Here is a 13,581-nt window from a genome sequence, read left to right as displayed (position 1 = left end):
GGGTAGAGGCGGCAGCAGCCATGTAATCATTGCGGTTCGTCAGAATGTGTGTCCAAAGCCTCAATAAACTTTTTTCTCTTTCCTTCTGTAGTGCCAAAATCTTCACGATTCTGAACATTTGACCTGGCTGATCGTGAATCATGTCCAGGATCTTATTAGCCTCTCTCACGAGCCACCAGTGCAAGACTTCATTAGCGCCATTCACAGGAATGCGGCTGCCAGTGGGCTTTTCATCCAGGCTATTCAGTCACGGTGTGAGAACTTCACAGCTGTAAGCTCTCTAAAGTTCAGAGTTCTTGGCCAACGTGGTCTGACTTTATTCCCAGCTGATTTGCAGTAAACAGTATAAGAGAGATGTCCACTAAAGGAGAGTAGGGGAATTTAAGCAATGGTGGCTGTTTGCAATCCATTTTAGGTCACTCAACCACTGTGAATGTCTCAGGGCCCCTTTAAATGTAGGCGGACAACTGCAGCAGGTCTTCTGCTGTAGAGTGCTGTCCTTCACCGGAGTTTTCCACTTGTACTCCTTTCGCCTTCCTCTTCCTCATGATGATGCAATAATAGTCCTTCACCTTCCACTCCCACATGCATCCTTTCTTGGCATGCTGTCTGTCTGTGAGTGTGCATTCCACACATAGAGTCCAGAGTGAAGTGTTTCTTTTGTGCCTGTGGGCAATGGAAGAGCTGCCAGTGAGTGCTTGTGCGTACATTGTGCATAAGTAAACAAGTCACCTGTTTCAAGCACCTGTTCAACAGTTAGGGTGCTGATGGAGCTGTTAAATCTGAAAGTTGTCTGTGCATGAGTTTTATCTTGGCATAGGAGAGGAATATGTCTGGCAGAATTAAGATGGCAAAAAATGAAGAGACCAGCTACAGTTGACTATTATCAGAAAGCTTCTTTGATCACTGTATTGTTGACGGCTTTCACAGCTGAATTCAACTGGTCGTTGTGGGTTTTTCGGGCTATGTGGCCGTGGTCTGGTGGATCTTGTTTCTAACATTTTACCTGTATCTGTTGCTGGCATTTTCAGAGGTGAATCACAGAGGAAAGTCTGTTATAAAAGAAGTCTGGACACTGTGTGTAACACTCTGTGAATCACTTCTGAAGATGCCAGCCACAGATGCAGGCAAAACGTTAGGAACAAGGTCTACCAGACCACGGCCACACAACCCAGAAAACCCACAACAACTTCTGTGATCAGTTTGCTGATTTTCAGGATTGTAGGCCTTAAGGTGGACTGTTACCTTAGAAAAACATTGGACAGTCCAAGGCCCTCCAGAATGGCTGCAGGACATCTTTTCATCTAGCAGCCCTGCCAGCTGAGTCTTGAAAGGACGCGGTCCAGTTGAGAACACAGACAATGGCCTCCAGCAAGGTGGCAACGAGGAATCTTTGGCTGAGTATTCGAGACGGCAGCCCCAGTCCTTGGTCGTGTGGAGGGCCGTTTCTATCCCTTGCTGACAGTAAACTTGTGGAGCTCCCTTGGAACTGTCTTTTGTTGCACCAAACAGTCCTCCACGTCTAGATTTTTGAATCTGGATTGAACTGCCTTCAAGCAGTGAACCTGCTCAGGAAGACAGCAGCGAGCTCATCCACACACTGTCTTTGTTTAAGCAACTGGGTATCCCGACAGTTTCATCATATTTTATCAGCTGGGGAAAACTTTGCAATACACATAAAACCTTCTAGCAAAAGAAAATAACTCTTCTCAGTGTCACTATGAGGTTGACTCAATTTGGCGGGGGTGGGGTGGGGTTTGGAAATGGATTTGTAAAATCTTTTTAAACATTATTTAATAGCAGTTTTAGCAGAAATCAGCCACTCCTGTTTCAGTTTTTTTTAAAGAACATCTCTTTACTTGGGGCGGGTCTCTAGCAGGTGATTTTGGTGAATGACTAGCAAAATAAAGGACAAAGTTAAGTTCCAAATAATCCATAAGCATTTTCTTTAACAACAAGTGTGGAACCAAAACAAAACACAACTTTATGATTCCAGCAAGCATAGATTACCAAAGCAATTATTTAAAATTAGTCAATCACTATATCAGTTTATTGCCTAACAGAAGGGGCAATTTCATGAATATTGAGGAAATCAACATCCTGGTCTGTATGGTTGTCTGAAGGTAGCAGGTGTTGCAAAGGGACAATTAACACTTGGTTAAAAGAAGTTTACATGCAACTGTGTGTGTGGTGGGAGGGATGGCAAGGTGGGGAGGCTGCTGTGCTACACATGGATTTGTCTTCGACTGGTAGTTAGTGTGCAGAACAAAAGAAATAGAAGGGGAAGAGTTTGGATTTATAACCTGCCTTTCTCTCCTATAAGGAGTCTCAAAGAGACTTACAAACTCCTTCTCTTCCTCCCCCCACAACAGACATTTTGTGAGGCAGGTGGGGCTAAGAGAGTCCTGAGAGAACTATGACAAGCTCAGAGTCACCCAGCAGACTTCACACACAGGAGCAGGAAACAAATCCAGTTCACTAGATAAGAGTCTGCCACTCAAGTGGAGGAGTGGTGAATCAAACCCGGTTCCCTAGATTAGAGTCCATCTGCTCTTAAGCACTACACCATGCTGACTCCCCAGGTCCAGGGTCACCTTGAAAAGACCAAACAGATTCCTTCCAGCATGATCTTTCATGAGTCACCTTTGAGAGTGGTGGGTGGTGAGATGCTTAATAGCAAGAGAGGAGTCAGCCCTGCAAGAAGGGAGCTTTACTTCTGAGTAAATATGAATATGATCAGTCTCTTCCTGCTGTCTAGTTTGGTGTTGGGCAGATTGGTTCTTTGCACCTTTGAGGCACACCCCATCAGAAGGGCGAGAACTTAGCAGTGCTTGGCTGCCTCTTTCTGTGCTTTTCCAAATCATTCCTCGCCAGTTAAAAAATTGCCTGTCGCAGTTGGGGGTTTGTTGAGGGCTGACTGAAGGGGTTCCAGCGTTCCAGCGTGCTGGATTCCAAATGTTAAAGACAGTGGCCTTCTCCCAGTCCTGCTGATAACTAGTTGCTGTGGACCAAACTCTTTAAAGCAAAATTATGCTGGCTTCAATTATGAGGATAAATGTGAATTCAGGGAAGCTGTGGTTGGTTTTTATTGTAATCTGTTGTGCTCTGTTTGCTGTAGCCTGCCCTAACGGCACACTTTGGGCTGTGGAGGGGCAGGACATAAACACTTCAAACAAAGAATATACGGAAGGTTTTGCTCCAGGTTTCCTTTGATGCTGGAGAGGTTCCTGTGTCAGGCCTCTGCATCACAGCCATCGGCCTATGAAGCCAGAACAGCAAATAACTGTTTGTTCAGCACTGCTGCTTTTGGGGAATGTAGCCTGAAGATGAAGAACTCTAATTTTCTTTCATATTTTTCCTCTGCTTAGCCAACCACAGTGAAGAAGACCTTACAGTGTTTAGAAGGGATTCATCTCAGCCAGTCTGGTGCTGTGCTAATGCTGTTTGTGGACAGACTTCTGTGCACCCCGTTCCGTGTGCTGGCTCGCATGGTGGACACCCTGGCTTGCCGAAGAGTGGAAATGCTTTTAGCTGCAATGCAGCAGGTACAGAGATGGATGCCGTTATTTTGAATACAGCAGTAATTTGGTATAATGCAAGATAAATTATAGTCTGCATGCTCAACAATTTCTGGGAGTGAAAATGTTCATCGTCTCTTATTTATATTGAAAGGTTTACTTATGGCAGAATTCTATGTAGTTAAGACCACTGGCAGAGAAAGTCAGGAATAAAACACTTTAAATAAATTAAAGGCTATTTAAGTGCTGTGGCAAACCACCACTATGTGCCGAACGGTGCCAAGAACTAAGGTTGTCCGACTGTTTAATTTTTTTCCCTTCTTACCCCAACCCTGTTGCCATTCCAGTAGGTAGCTGCCACCAACAAGAGAATTTCATCTTCCCTTTTATGGTTTTATCTTGTACACCAGAAAATGGGGAGAGGGTAAATGTGTGTTTGTGTGAAGGAGATGGATGCTTTGGGGGCTTTTGTCCCCCCTTCAAATAAAAATCCTCCTGTCTATGCCTTAGTTTGGCATAGTCCGGCCTTCTGTTGTTCCCAGGGTTACAGAGCTGTGCATCATCCATTTGTGTCAGGATTCTGACAAGCATTTTTTTCTTCTGTGTCAGAGAGACCAATGCAAGCCTGTACAGCTTTATTCCACTTGACTGGTAGCTTTCAACTTGAGTAATGTTGCATAGGGTTGCATTTCAAACTGGCTTCAGATCTGAAGTAAGCTTGAGAGTTAACTGGTGCTAATCTTGGTCAAGTGTGCATTGTGTGCCTTGCTCCTATCTTACCTTAATGTGGACTAAAGTGTATGTCTCATTTTTCATTCAGAAAATGGTTACAGACCTGTTCTCTCCTTCCTTTTCTTTCTTTGCTTTTGTACAGAACACCATTGCTCAGTTACCACTTGAAGAACTGGACAGGATTCAGGAATACCTTCAAAGCAGTGGACTAGCACAGAGGTGGTGTACTCTTGTAATATGATACGGAACAGTACTTTAAAATGTGACCAGATTATGAAGTCACGAAACAAACAGGACAGATTGTGTTTCAAGCAGCATTCGAATGAGGCAGAGCAGACATGGGAATACAGCTGCCTTTTGCTGTGGACAATCTGTTACTTTTTTATCATGCCCTTCTTTGAAAGTGCTCCTGACTCTCCCCTCCTCTATTTTATTGTTTCCACTGTAACACCCTGTAAGATGGGTTTGCTGGAAAGCCAACAGTCACATACTTGAAAGGCTTTGTGAGAGAAGCAATTTTGACCTGTGTCTGTCTCCCCAGCCCCATTTGACACTCTAACTGCACTCCTATCCAACTTATCTTGTCAGAAGGTTCTGTATCTCTTTAAGGGAGGGGGGCTATCAGCAAGCTTTTTAGCTTGTGACTTGGGGAATAGTGCTTGGGGTGAAGGCTCCCTAGTTTCTTGTGTAGCTTAAGTATCAATAGTTCTATGGCCACATTTGAGGCAACTGTTCTTTCTCCTACTGTGATGCCATAAGATGTGAGGTCTGTTTACTAGGGTTGTTGTATGTGACTGTTACTCCAGACTCATGCAGAGCAATTTCATTGCAACTTCAGGCCGCACTACTTTACCATGGTCCCCGTGGCATTTTAAGTATAGTCTGGGTTACATGAAAATGTTAGGCAATTCGTTATGAATTAAGTTTGCTTATGCAGTGCATTTTGACATTGTTTTATTCCTTGCAATGTCAAAACTGTTTTTCTGTTTCTTGGTTGGAAATATTTCTCGAATGTACGTTCTGGCACTTCATAAAATACACCTGGGCTCTCCTGGGTCACGTCTATATTCTGACTGCAACTCTGTGCCTGTTTTTAGACACCAAAGACTCTACTCGCTCTTGGATAGGTTTCGCCTTACGGTCGCCTTAGACACAGTGAGCCCGCCACCCTGTGTCACTTCACACCCATTGGATGGAGAGAGCCAGCCGACCCTGGAAACGGTCACTCCGGACAAAGTAGGATTGTTTCCTGTGAAACTGCGTCTGTTCTTGTTGCTTACACCTATTTTAAAAATGCTGGTAGATCTTCTTGGTTAAATCGACTTGGTGGACAGTACATTTTGTGTTGTAAATCTTGAAATGTTTTTGCTACCTTTTTTTCCTGAAGGTAATGCTTGTAAAAAATCCTCGTTGAGGAAACTGGCTGCCTCGTGCACATCTAATGCGAGGATAGCAGAACGTTCTTTTGTCGGCTGTAGTGTGTGGATGGCAGTCCTCATCCTCTGAGGCACAAAGCCCACTCGTGTGACTAGATGGGGGTTCACTGCACTCACTCAGCACTGTGATCCTGATGCGAATATCTGCAGTTCGCAGCTGCTACCAGTAGATGTTTTGAAAACAGCATGTTCTCCCACTCCCACCATCCAATTGAGGCAACAGGAAATAACTTTTTTCTCCTTCCTGTTTGAGTTGAGATTGCTCCTTTTCCCCTCAGTTGTTTTCCTGCGTACCCAGGGCAGAACAGCGTTTCCTAGGTTGTCTTTGTTACTATGTTCTGATATTCTACTTACTATTTTATTTCCTTACAGATCTTATTCCTCATTATACTCTGTCTTGAGTCCTGTCTCCCTACTTATTATTCACTTGTTCTTCCTCCTTCCTTTCTTCCTCTTTCGCTCCCTTAGGGAGAGCACTGATCATGAGTGTGGAGAAGGCCTTTGCTGTAAGCTCATAAGGCCCCCCCCCCCCCCCACGTGACCCTCCAAGCATGCAGGGCTCCAGCAATGACATTTTTCTTTCTGAAGATGATTGTCGATTTCCCTCTGGTATGCCCAGTGGGGGCTTCTGGCCTGTGGTGGCTGCTCCACTCACGATCATTCCCAACAGCAGCAAGAACACTTCAAAGGGCAGCAAAGGCTCAGAGCAGTAGGCCCTGAAAGAGAAGCATGATGGATGCGGGCAAGATGGCCACCCCAAGTTTCCAGTCTAGAATTGATCCTCTGAAGATGCCAGCCATACATCCAGGCGAAATGTCAGGAGGAAATGCTACTGAACACGGCCATACAACCCGGAAAACCCACAACACCCTAGCGATTCCGGCCATGAAAGCCTTTGACAGTACAGTCACACATACTGATTTGTACAGCTACCATTGCCACAAAGGCCCATTTGAACCACCAGGGGAGGGCTCATGCTTGTCGGTAATGCACAAAGAAGCTATGAAAGCTCTCTACAAGATGGAGAAAAACCTGCCATGCGTCCCTGTGGAACATATACAAGGCATCAAGACTAGCTTAGCCTCCAGGACATTCAAGAGGGGGAATGGTGTTTGAAGACGACTTTGTTTCAGTGGGTTTCCCATCAGTTGGGGCACCCCAGCATGGATCTCTTCACTTCCCCGCACATCACCCAAACCAAGCAAATCTTCACTCGCTTCTATCATTCTATGGCGATAGCAACATATGCGGTAACATCACGGTGGCCACGTCTATTTGCAATCCCTCCATTACCAATTCTACCCAGACTGCTATACAAAATTCAAAGGGAAAAGGCTGAAGTGATAGTAATTGGCCACAGCATCAGTGGTTCGCCACCTTGCTCCAAATGGCCACGTGACCACTAGTTTGTCTCCCTCTGAGCAGGGATATGCTCCATCAAGGTCCTCAGGATTCAACTTGACCATGTGGTGCTTGAAAGGAGATCACTACTCAGGGACAGCCTAAGTGAAGATGTCAGCAACACTATTCTAGCTGCACGACACAAGTCCATGACTCAAATATACAATGTAACTTGGAAAGCCTATGTGAGATGGTCCAGGAGGAAGAAACTTAATCCTCTGCTTCCTGGTGTCCTGACCATCTCGCCTTTCTCAGCTACCCTTTGGCATCGTGGCAGCTCTAGCCACAATCGTTCCCCAACTAGAAGGTTGGCTTCTGTCCCAACATCCAAACATAGTGAAATTCCTCAAAGGGGCAAAAGCCATGGATCACCCTGCAGCGCATAGATTTCCCGCATGGAGGCCAAATGTGGTACTGTATGCCCTCATCAAGCCTCTTTTTGAACCTCTATTGTTGAAACCTTTGGGATGAAGGTCATCTTATTTGTAGCAGTCACTTCAGTGTGTTAGGAATCTGAGCTTAGCACACTACCTTTCTTTCCAGACTTTTGCATGATAAAGTGGTGCTACACATAATTCCATTCTGTTGCCCAAAAGTGGGCTTTCAATTTCACAGAAATCAGGAGATTTGCTTACCATCCTTCTGTCCCAAATATCCTACAGAAGTGCAGTGGCATACCTTGGATATGCACAGATCCTTGAAAATATGCATTTTCAGGACTCAACCCATTAGGAAGATGGTGAAAATGTTCATCTCCATATCTCTACTCAACTTAGAAGGTGTTATCTCCAGCAGTCCACTCAGTAAATGCCTAACATCATGCATCACAAAGATCAAGCATACAAAGTGCAAAACCTACAGATCCCAACTGGCATCACAGCTCATGTAGCACGACCACCATGCCACCTCCATAAGAATGTGGACATGGACAAAATCTGAAAAGTGGCCATTTGGTCTTTAATTTCCACCTTTGTCCAGCATTACAAAATTGATTCATACAGCTCTTTGGATGCAGTTTTTGATAGAAGGGTTTACCACATGTACATCAGTCTAACGTACGATGACCTACCCACATTTGGGACATTGCTTTTGTAGGTCCCACAAGATGTCCTCTGTTCAGTGGGAGAATGACGGTTAGCAGCTTACTATGAATGATCCTTCTTCTCTGAACCATGAAAACATCTTGCCCCTCCCAAAGTCATCGTAAGTAATCTGTAAGACAACACGTTTACTCACCTTTTTTTTTACCTATGCTGTTTATTCTCCTTCATTGTGGCTCCTGTTGGTTCATATTATCTAGATTAATTGAATTAAAGTTGTAGTTCTGGTTGTAGGATAAATGGTGCTCTGGAGTTCCTGAACTGAGGGAAGAAGGGGCGGACTCGCCCCAAACAGAAAGGAGAAAAAAGTTATTTCCTTCCTCCCTGATTGGATGGTGATGAACACCCACAAGTTGTTCTCCCAGCTCAGAAGAGGAGGATCATTCACAGTAAGTTGCCAGTGGCCATTCCATCACAGTGCTCTGAAGTTGCATAGTTTGATCCCAACTATCTGGATTACGACCATCGTGCTGACCCCCTGCACAAAACTTTTTGGGCCTTATTCATTATCTATTCATAGGTAGTGCTAAATTTTTGGAGTTGAAATACTTTATAGCAATTTTTGGGGTTGAAATACTTGGTTCTCATTTTTGGCACCAGTTCATTGCAATCATTTTCTTTAAAGGACTGGTATGTTTCACTAGTGAATTCACAGTGCTACACGAGATCAGACTCCTCTCTGCTAGAAGGTGCAGAACTTGTGAATCGGCTCCCTCAACCAGATCTCAATTCTTTCATGATCCATAAGGTAAATGGCTTTAGTAGCACGTAAAGAAGGGTGATGGTGGTGGTGGTTACTTTAATGTATGTGTCACATTTTATCCTGTCTTTATTCCAAGGAACTCCCAGGTTCGCCTCTTCCCTGTTTTATCTTTTTGACACCTTGGTGAGATAAGTTAGTCTTTTGGAACAGAACTGTCCCAAAGCTACCCAATGAGCTCCCTGGCAGAGTGGGCGTGTCTGTCCCTTTGAATTGTGTGTCCAGCTATTTAATTCAGCTGGTAATTAAAACAACAACAACAACCACTTATTATTTCCAGGCAAATTAATTTTGAAATATGGAACTGGCTGTTCTCATTATTCCATGTGGAACAAAAGGGCTGGCATATGGAGATTTGACACGAAGACCTTCGCAAATTGTAGAATGTTCATGCATTTTAAACCGTTATGTGGAATTTTAAAACGTGCTTCAAGCTGAACAGATGGGGAGGTCCAGATTTGAGGAACTGAATTATCATTTTTGTTTTAAAATCTAAATATACAGAGTTTTAAAAATTGTGTATCTATCTATGATATTTAGAAACATATTTTATATGAAAATTAAGACTTGTGCACACAGCTACTCTTTGTGACTTGCATGATAAATGTGAACATGTCCCATTTTCAGTGTGTTCTGGTAATCAGGGTGATTTGTATTGTGCACATGCTACATTTCAGCTTTCTGTTTGTTACAGATAAACCTGGAGCAACCAAAGCATTGTTACTATTTATAGATTTCACCAAAATTAATCCTGTAGAATACCCAGTTGGTGTTCCAGGGCAGATCTGAATAATAATTGTGGTGAAACTTGAATGTGATTTGCTTTACATTAGACAACATTATGCAGCTGTTACTAATTTCCTTATTTTTTTCATGGAATGTATTCTTGCTAGCATAACAAATAGTCTTGAAGACCTTATTTAACTCAATTTTTCATGAAACAAAGCTCACTGTCTTGGATGCATGAAGTGGCATTCATGTGCACAGTGGTAATATAGACAGGGGAGAGTGAATTATTGCAAACTTGCCACATCCTTCCTTCTAGCTTTTGAATACCTGTGCCACAATAAATGTCATCCCTTCAGGTGCTAGCTACAAGACTGTCTTGGCTTCAGCTAATATGGCCCCTTCCTTATCAGAGTTGGTTTTTTCTTATTACTGTTTGTAATTTCAGGACTTTAATATAAGCCTCCTAGCTCCATGTTTAAGCCTTGGCATGCAGGAACTCTCCAGGGATCAGAAGAATCTTTTTGAAACAGCCCGGAGGGTGACTCTTGCTCATGTGACTGCTGCAGTTCAAAAACTTCCCATCAGCCATCAAGTCTTTCAGCCATTACAACCAATTGAAACATCTGTATACTGGAACAAGCTGAGTGATATCTTTGGTAAATTAAAAATGCCATAATACTATGTTGTAATGCTGTCCGGGTTGAATTTTTGCAGTGACTCATTTACCCCATAATTCAACAGATGTTTGTGCTGTGTCAGACTCATGCTGTGTGAAGTCAAGTTGTAGTGATAGGTGAATTCTGCAGGCTTCCTGTAGAGGGAAACCATGCCAGGTATGTGTAAGTGAAGGTGTCTTGCTAAAATGAGGCTACTGCGTGTTCACTTTCAACCACCATCTGATTCCCTCTCTGTTAGCTTGAGGAAAATACGAGGAAAAGTACATTCATGTCCCCTATGTATAAAAAGACTTTGCCTGTATAAATAGTGGCATTATGTTCTCAGTAAAAGAGCAAGGAGAAAGCATTGTGTTTGTGTCTTCCTGGCATATTTTCTCTGAAAACTGCTGAAAGTTAGCCTAGTGCCTGCATTTTTGTCTGTATCTGGGCTGGTTTGTTTCCCTGTTGTTATCCAAATTAGTCTGGTCTATTCCTTTAATTAATTGGGGGAAGTAGCTGGAAACAGACCAGCAATGCAGGAGGCAGGTAGGGGATCTCCACCAGTGCATAAAGAGGTCAGTCCCCTAAGAAATCCACTCAAAACCAGAATTGAAGCAAAAAAGAGTTCAATTTTACTAAAGCAGTGATGGCGAACCTTTTCGAGACCGAGTGCCCAAATTGCAACCCAAAACCCACTTATTTATTGCAAAGTGCCAACGTGGCAATTTAACCTGAATAACTCCCTCGAGCAGGGGCCAGCCTGCTGTAGCCCCCAGCAAGTCCCACATCTGCCACTCTGCGCCTCTCTAGCATCTCTGCTGCCTCTGCTCCCCCCCCCCCCCGGTAGCAGCCACCTGGAGCACAGGTACCAGGCCCACCAGCCGAGTCCTCTCTGCTCGCTGAGGTGCATGCACATCAAGTCCAGTGGCCCAGGCCAGCCTAGATGTGTGTGTGTGTGGGGGGGCATTTCAAGACAAACTCTGTGTGCGCGTGCCCACAGAGAGGGCTCTGAGTGCCACCTCTGGCACCCGTGCCATAGGTTCGCCATCACTGTACTAAAGGATCAAAAATAATAAAAATGCACTCACAAGCACACAGAATTTATGGACCTTAGGAAATAAAGAGATGAGCAATAGCAGGAATAGATGAGGGTACTAGGGGGCAATAATTACTGTTCCAGAAATGAAGAGGTCGAAGGAGAGCGAGATAAAAATGGCCAGCACTTTTCACAAGGAAGAAATCTAAGTGCAAAGAGTCATGGATTTTGGGGGTCTGGTCTTCCTGGGACAGTGCAGAAGTCCATCGCCAGACATGGACAGTGCTATTGGAAATGATTTGATGAGATTAAAACCTGGGAGAGCCCAAGACCTGATTTTTGGGCAGTGCTGATGGAATTGAAGCAGGGGCATTCCGGGGCTTGATGAACGTAGACTGTTAAAACAAAGAAATTCTGGAAGTTACTGAGATTAAGTTAATGTTTGGGGGAAAGGATGCAGGCAATGCCGCAGGTTTGCTGATAAGATCAGGGTGTGGGCATTGGCAGGTTCTTTGTGGAGCCAGGTGTGCAATTCCACAGCTGGGCGGTTGTTAACCAGATTCAGATGACTCAGGAGGGGCATTGTCTGAAGCTCTGCATTCTTAATCTGGAAGAGAAAGAATGCTGTGATTTGTCAGGCAGATCTTCTTAATTTCAAACCCTTGAATTGAGATTGGCATCCATGTTATCCTTGCTCTACTCCATGAGAATGGGCTGTATATGATATCAAGGTTATGACTGGTAGGGCACTGTGGCTGATGCCAGCAGAAATGGCCCCCTGCAGAAATGGCTGCTGATCCCAGCAGAAACGGTCTGACTGTGGCTTGTCTGCTATCACTGTGTGGAAAAGTGGGAGACTTTTAAGCTGGGCAAGTTGCCCTAATAATTCCCATGGTTGCCCCTAGCTACGTAGAAGGATCAGTTGTTATCTGCTTGCTACAGCAGTTCTTAGGTCAAAAGACTGAACTTGTATCAAGACAAAGGTAGAAGAACATAGCACAAGGCGTGTGTCACTCTAGTAACATCTTCGTGGTTCCCCAAAAGGACATAATGCAGATCCAGGTTGGTCTCTACTGGATACTTCCAGTGAGAACCAGAGACGGATGGTTCCAAAGCCACTATTCAGGCCTGTTTCTTGGGCAAAGCAGGAGCATCTTTCCCTAGCCCTCATCTCCACAGATCTCTAGTGTAGTCTAGATTACAACGTCTTACAAGCAGAGGGCAGTGGCAGATTCTCGAAATCCCTTCCTGACTTCCATTTTGACAGTCAGGTGGGAATGTAAGCAAATCTTCCCATCAAGTTATCTGAAGGAGAGATCTTATCTACAGGCCTACTGACCTTAGAATCTGACAACTACAGGGAACAAAGGGATACCTTTGCACAGGGAACCTACCACAACCTGAGCTAGATTGAACAGAGCAGTTGGAAATTGCATCCCTAAATAATTAGAATATCAATCAGAATATTAAGAAAACTGTTGAAGCTATAAAAGCTAATAAAAAGATCATATGGATCACCTTATAACTATGTTTTACAAGATCTGAATTGATGTTTGGGAATGAATCACATAATATACGGTTTCTTTATTGAAGTTTCACAAACTTTTAAATCAGAGTTAGAGGTAAGACTAAATAAAATGGTAAACAAATATAGATATGCATTGTGACCAGTCACAATTTTCATGGATTACTAATCTCAGACATTCAAGGTGTGGTGTTCTCAAATACAGAGAAAATGCTTGATTTAACAGGTGGATGCTTAATGCCAGCAACTTCGAAAGGCTTCGGACTTAAAACCTAATTTCTCCATTTGATATGTTTTGGCCAAAGTAATTTTAATGGAATTGTTATCAGAAATGATTTTTTTTTGTTAGAAGAGTTTGTCTCAGTGAGAAAGCCAGGCTGTAAATCAGTAGAGATATCTTCTGGTCCTTATATTGTGTTGGTGTGGAGTTAACTAGGAATTGACAGTGAGGGTACTAACATTTTGAGCTGACCTTTAAGACATTTGTTTTTACTTTGACATTTCCTTATTCTGTAGGTGACACAGTGTTTTATCAGTCTACAATGGTCCTGTCGCGTGCTTTAAGTCAGTATCTGGTGTTACTTCCTAAACTGCCAGCCTCTCTCCGCATTCCACATGACAAAGAAAGTGACATTCTGAAATTTGTTGCAATGTCTGTAGAGGTAAGGAGCAGTGTAGCAAACGGGAC

At 43.7% G+C, this 13,581-nt stretch overlaps 1 protein-coding gene across 1 annotated transcript in view; it reads left to right on the top strand.

Annotated features, from left to right (window-relative positions):
• The window catches only part of LOC125439912 (huntingtin-like), a 94,699-nt gene that overhangs the window by 80,282 nt on the left and 836 nt on the right, over window positions 1-13,581 (top strand). The window contains exons 43-49 of the mRNA XM_048509256.1: window positions 92-271; window positions 3,369-3,545; window positions 4,393-4,469; window positions 5,348-5,486; window positions 8,813-8,935; window positions 10,122-10,332; window positions 13,410-13,555. Of these exons, the coding sequence (XP_048365213.1) occupies window positions 92-271; window positions 3,369-3,545; window positions 4,393-4,469; window positions 5,348-5,486; window positions 8,813-8,935; window positions 10,122-10,332; window positions 13,410-13,555 (1,053 nt within the window). The remainder of the gene's footprint in view (window positions 1-91; window positions 272-3,368; window positions 3,546-4,392; window positions 4,470-5,347; window positions 5,487-8,812; window positions 8,936-10,121; window positions 10,333-13,409; window positions 13,556-13,581) is intronic.

This window comes from Sphaerodactylus townsendi, linkage group LG10 (genome assembly GCF_021028975.2).
Source record: "Sphaerodactylus townsendi isolate TG3544 linkage group LG10, MPM_Stown_v2.3, whole genome shotgun sequence".
Taxonomy (NCBI): Eukaryota; Metazoa; Chordata; class Lepidosauria; order Squamata; family Sphaerodactylidae; genus Sphaerodactylus; species Sphaerodactylus townsendi.
This window is presented reverse-complemented; position numbering and strand designations above follow the sequence as displayed.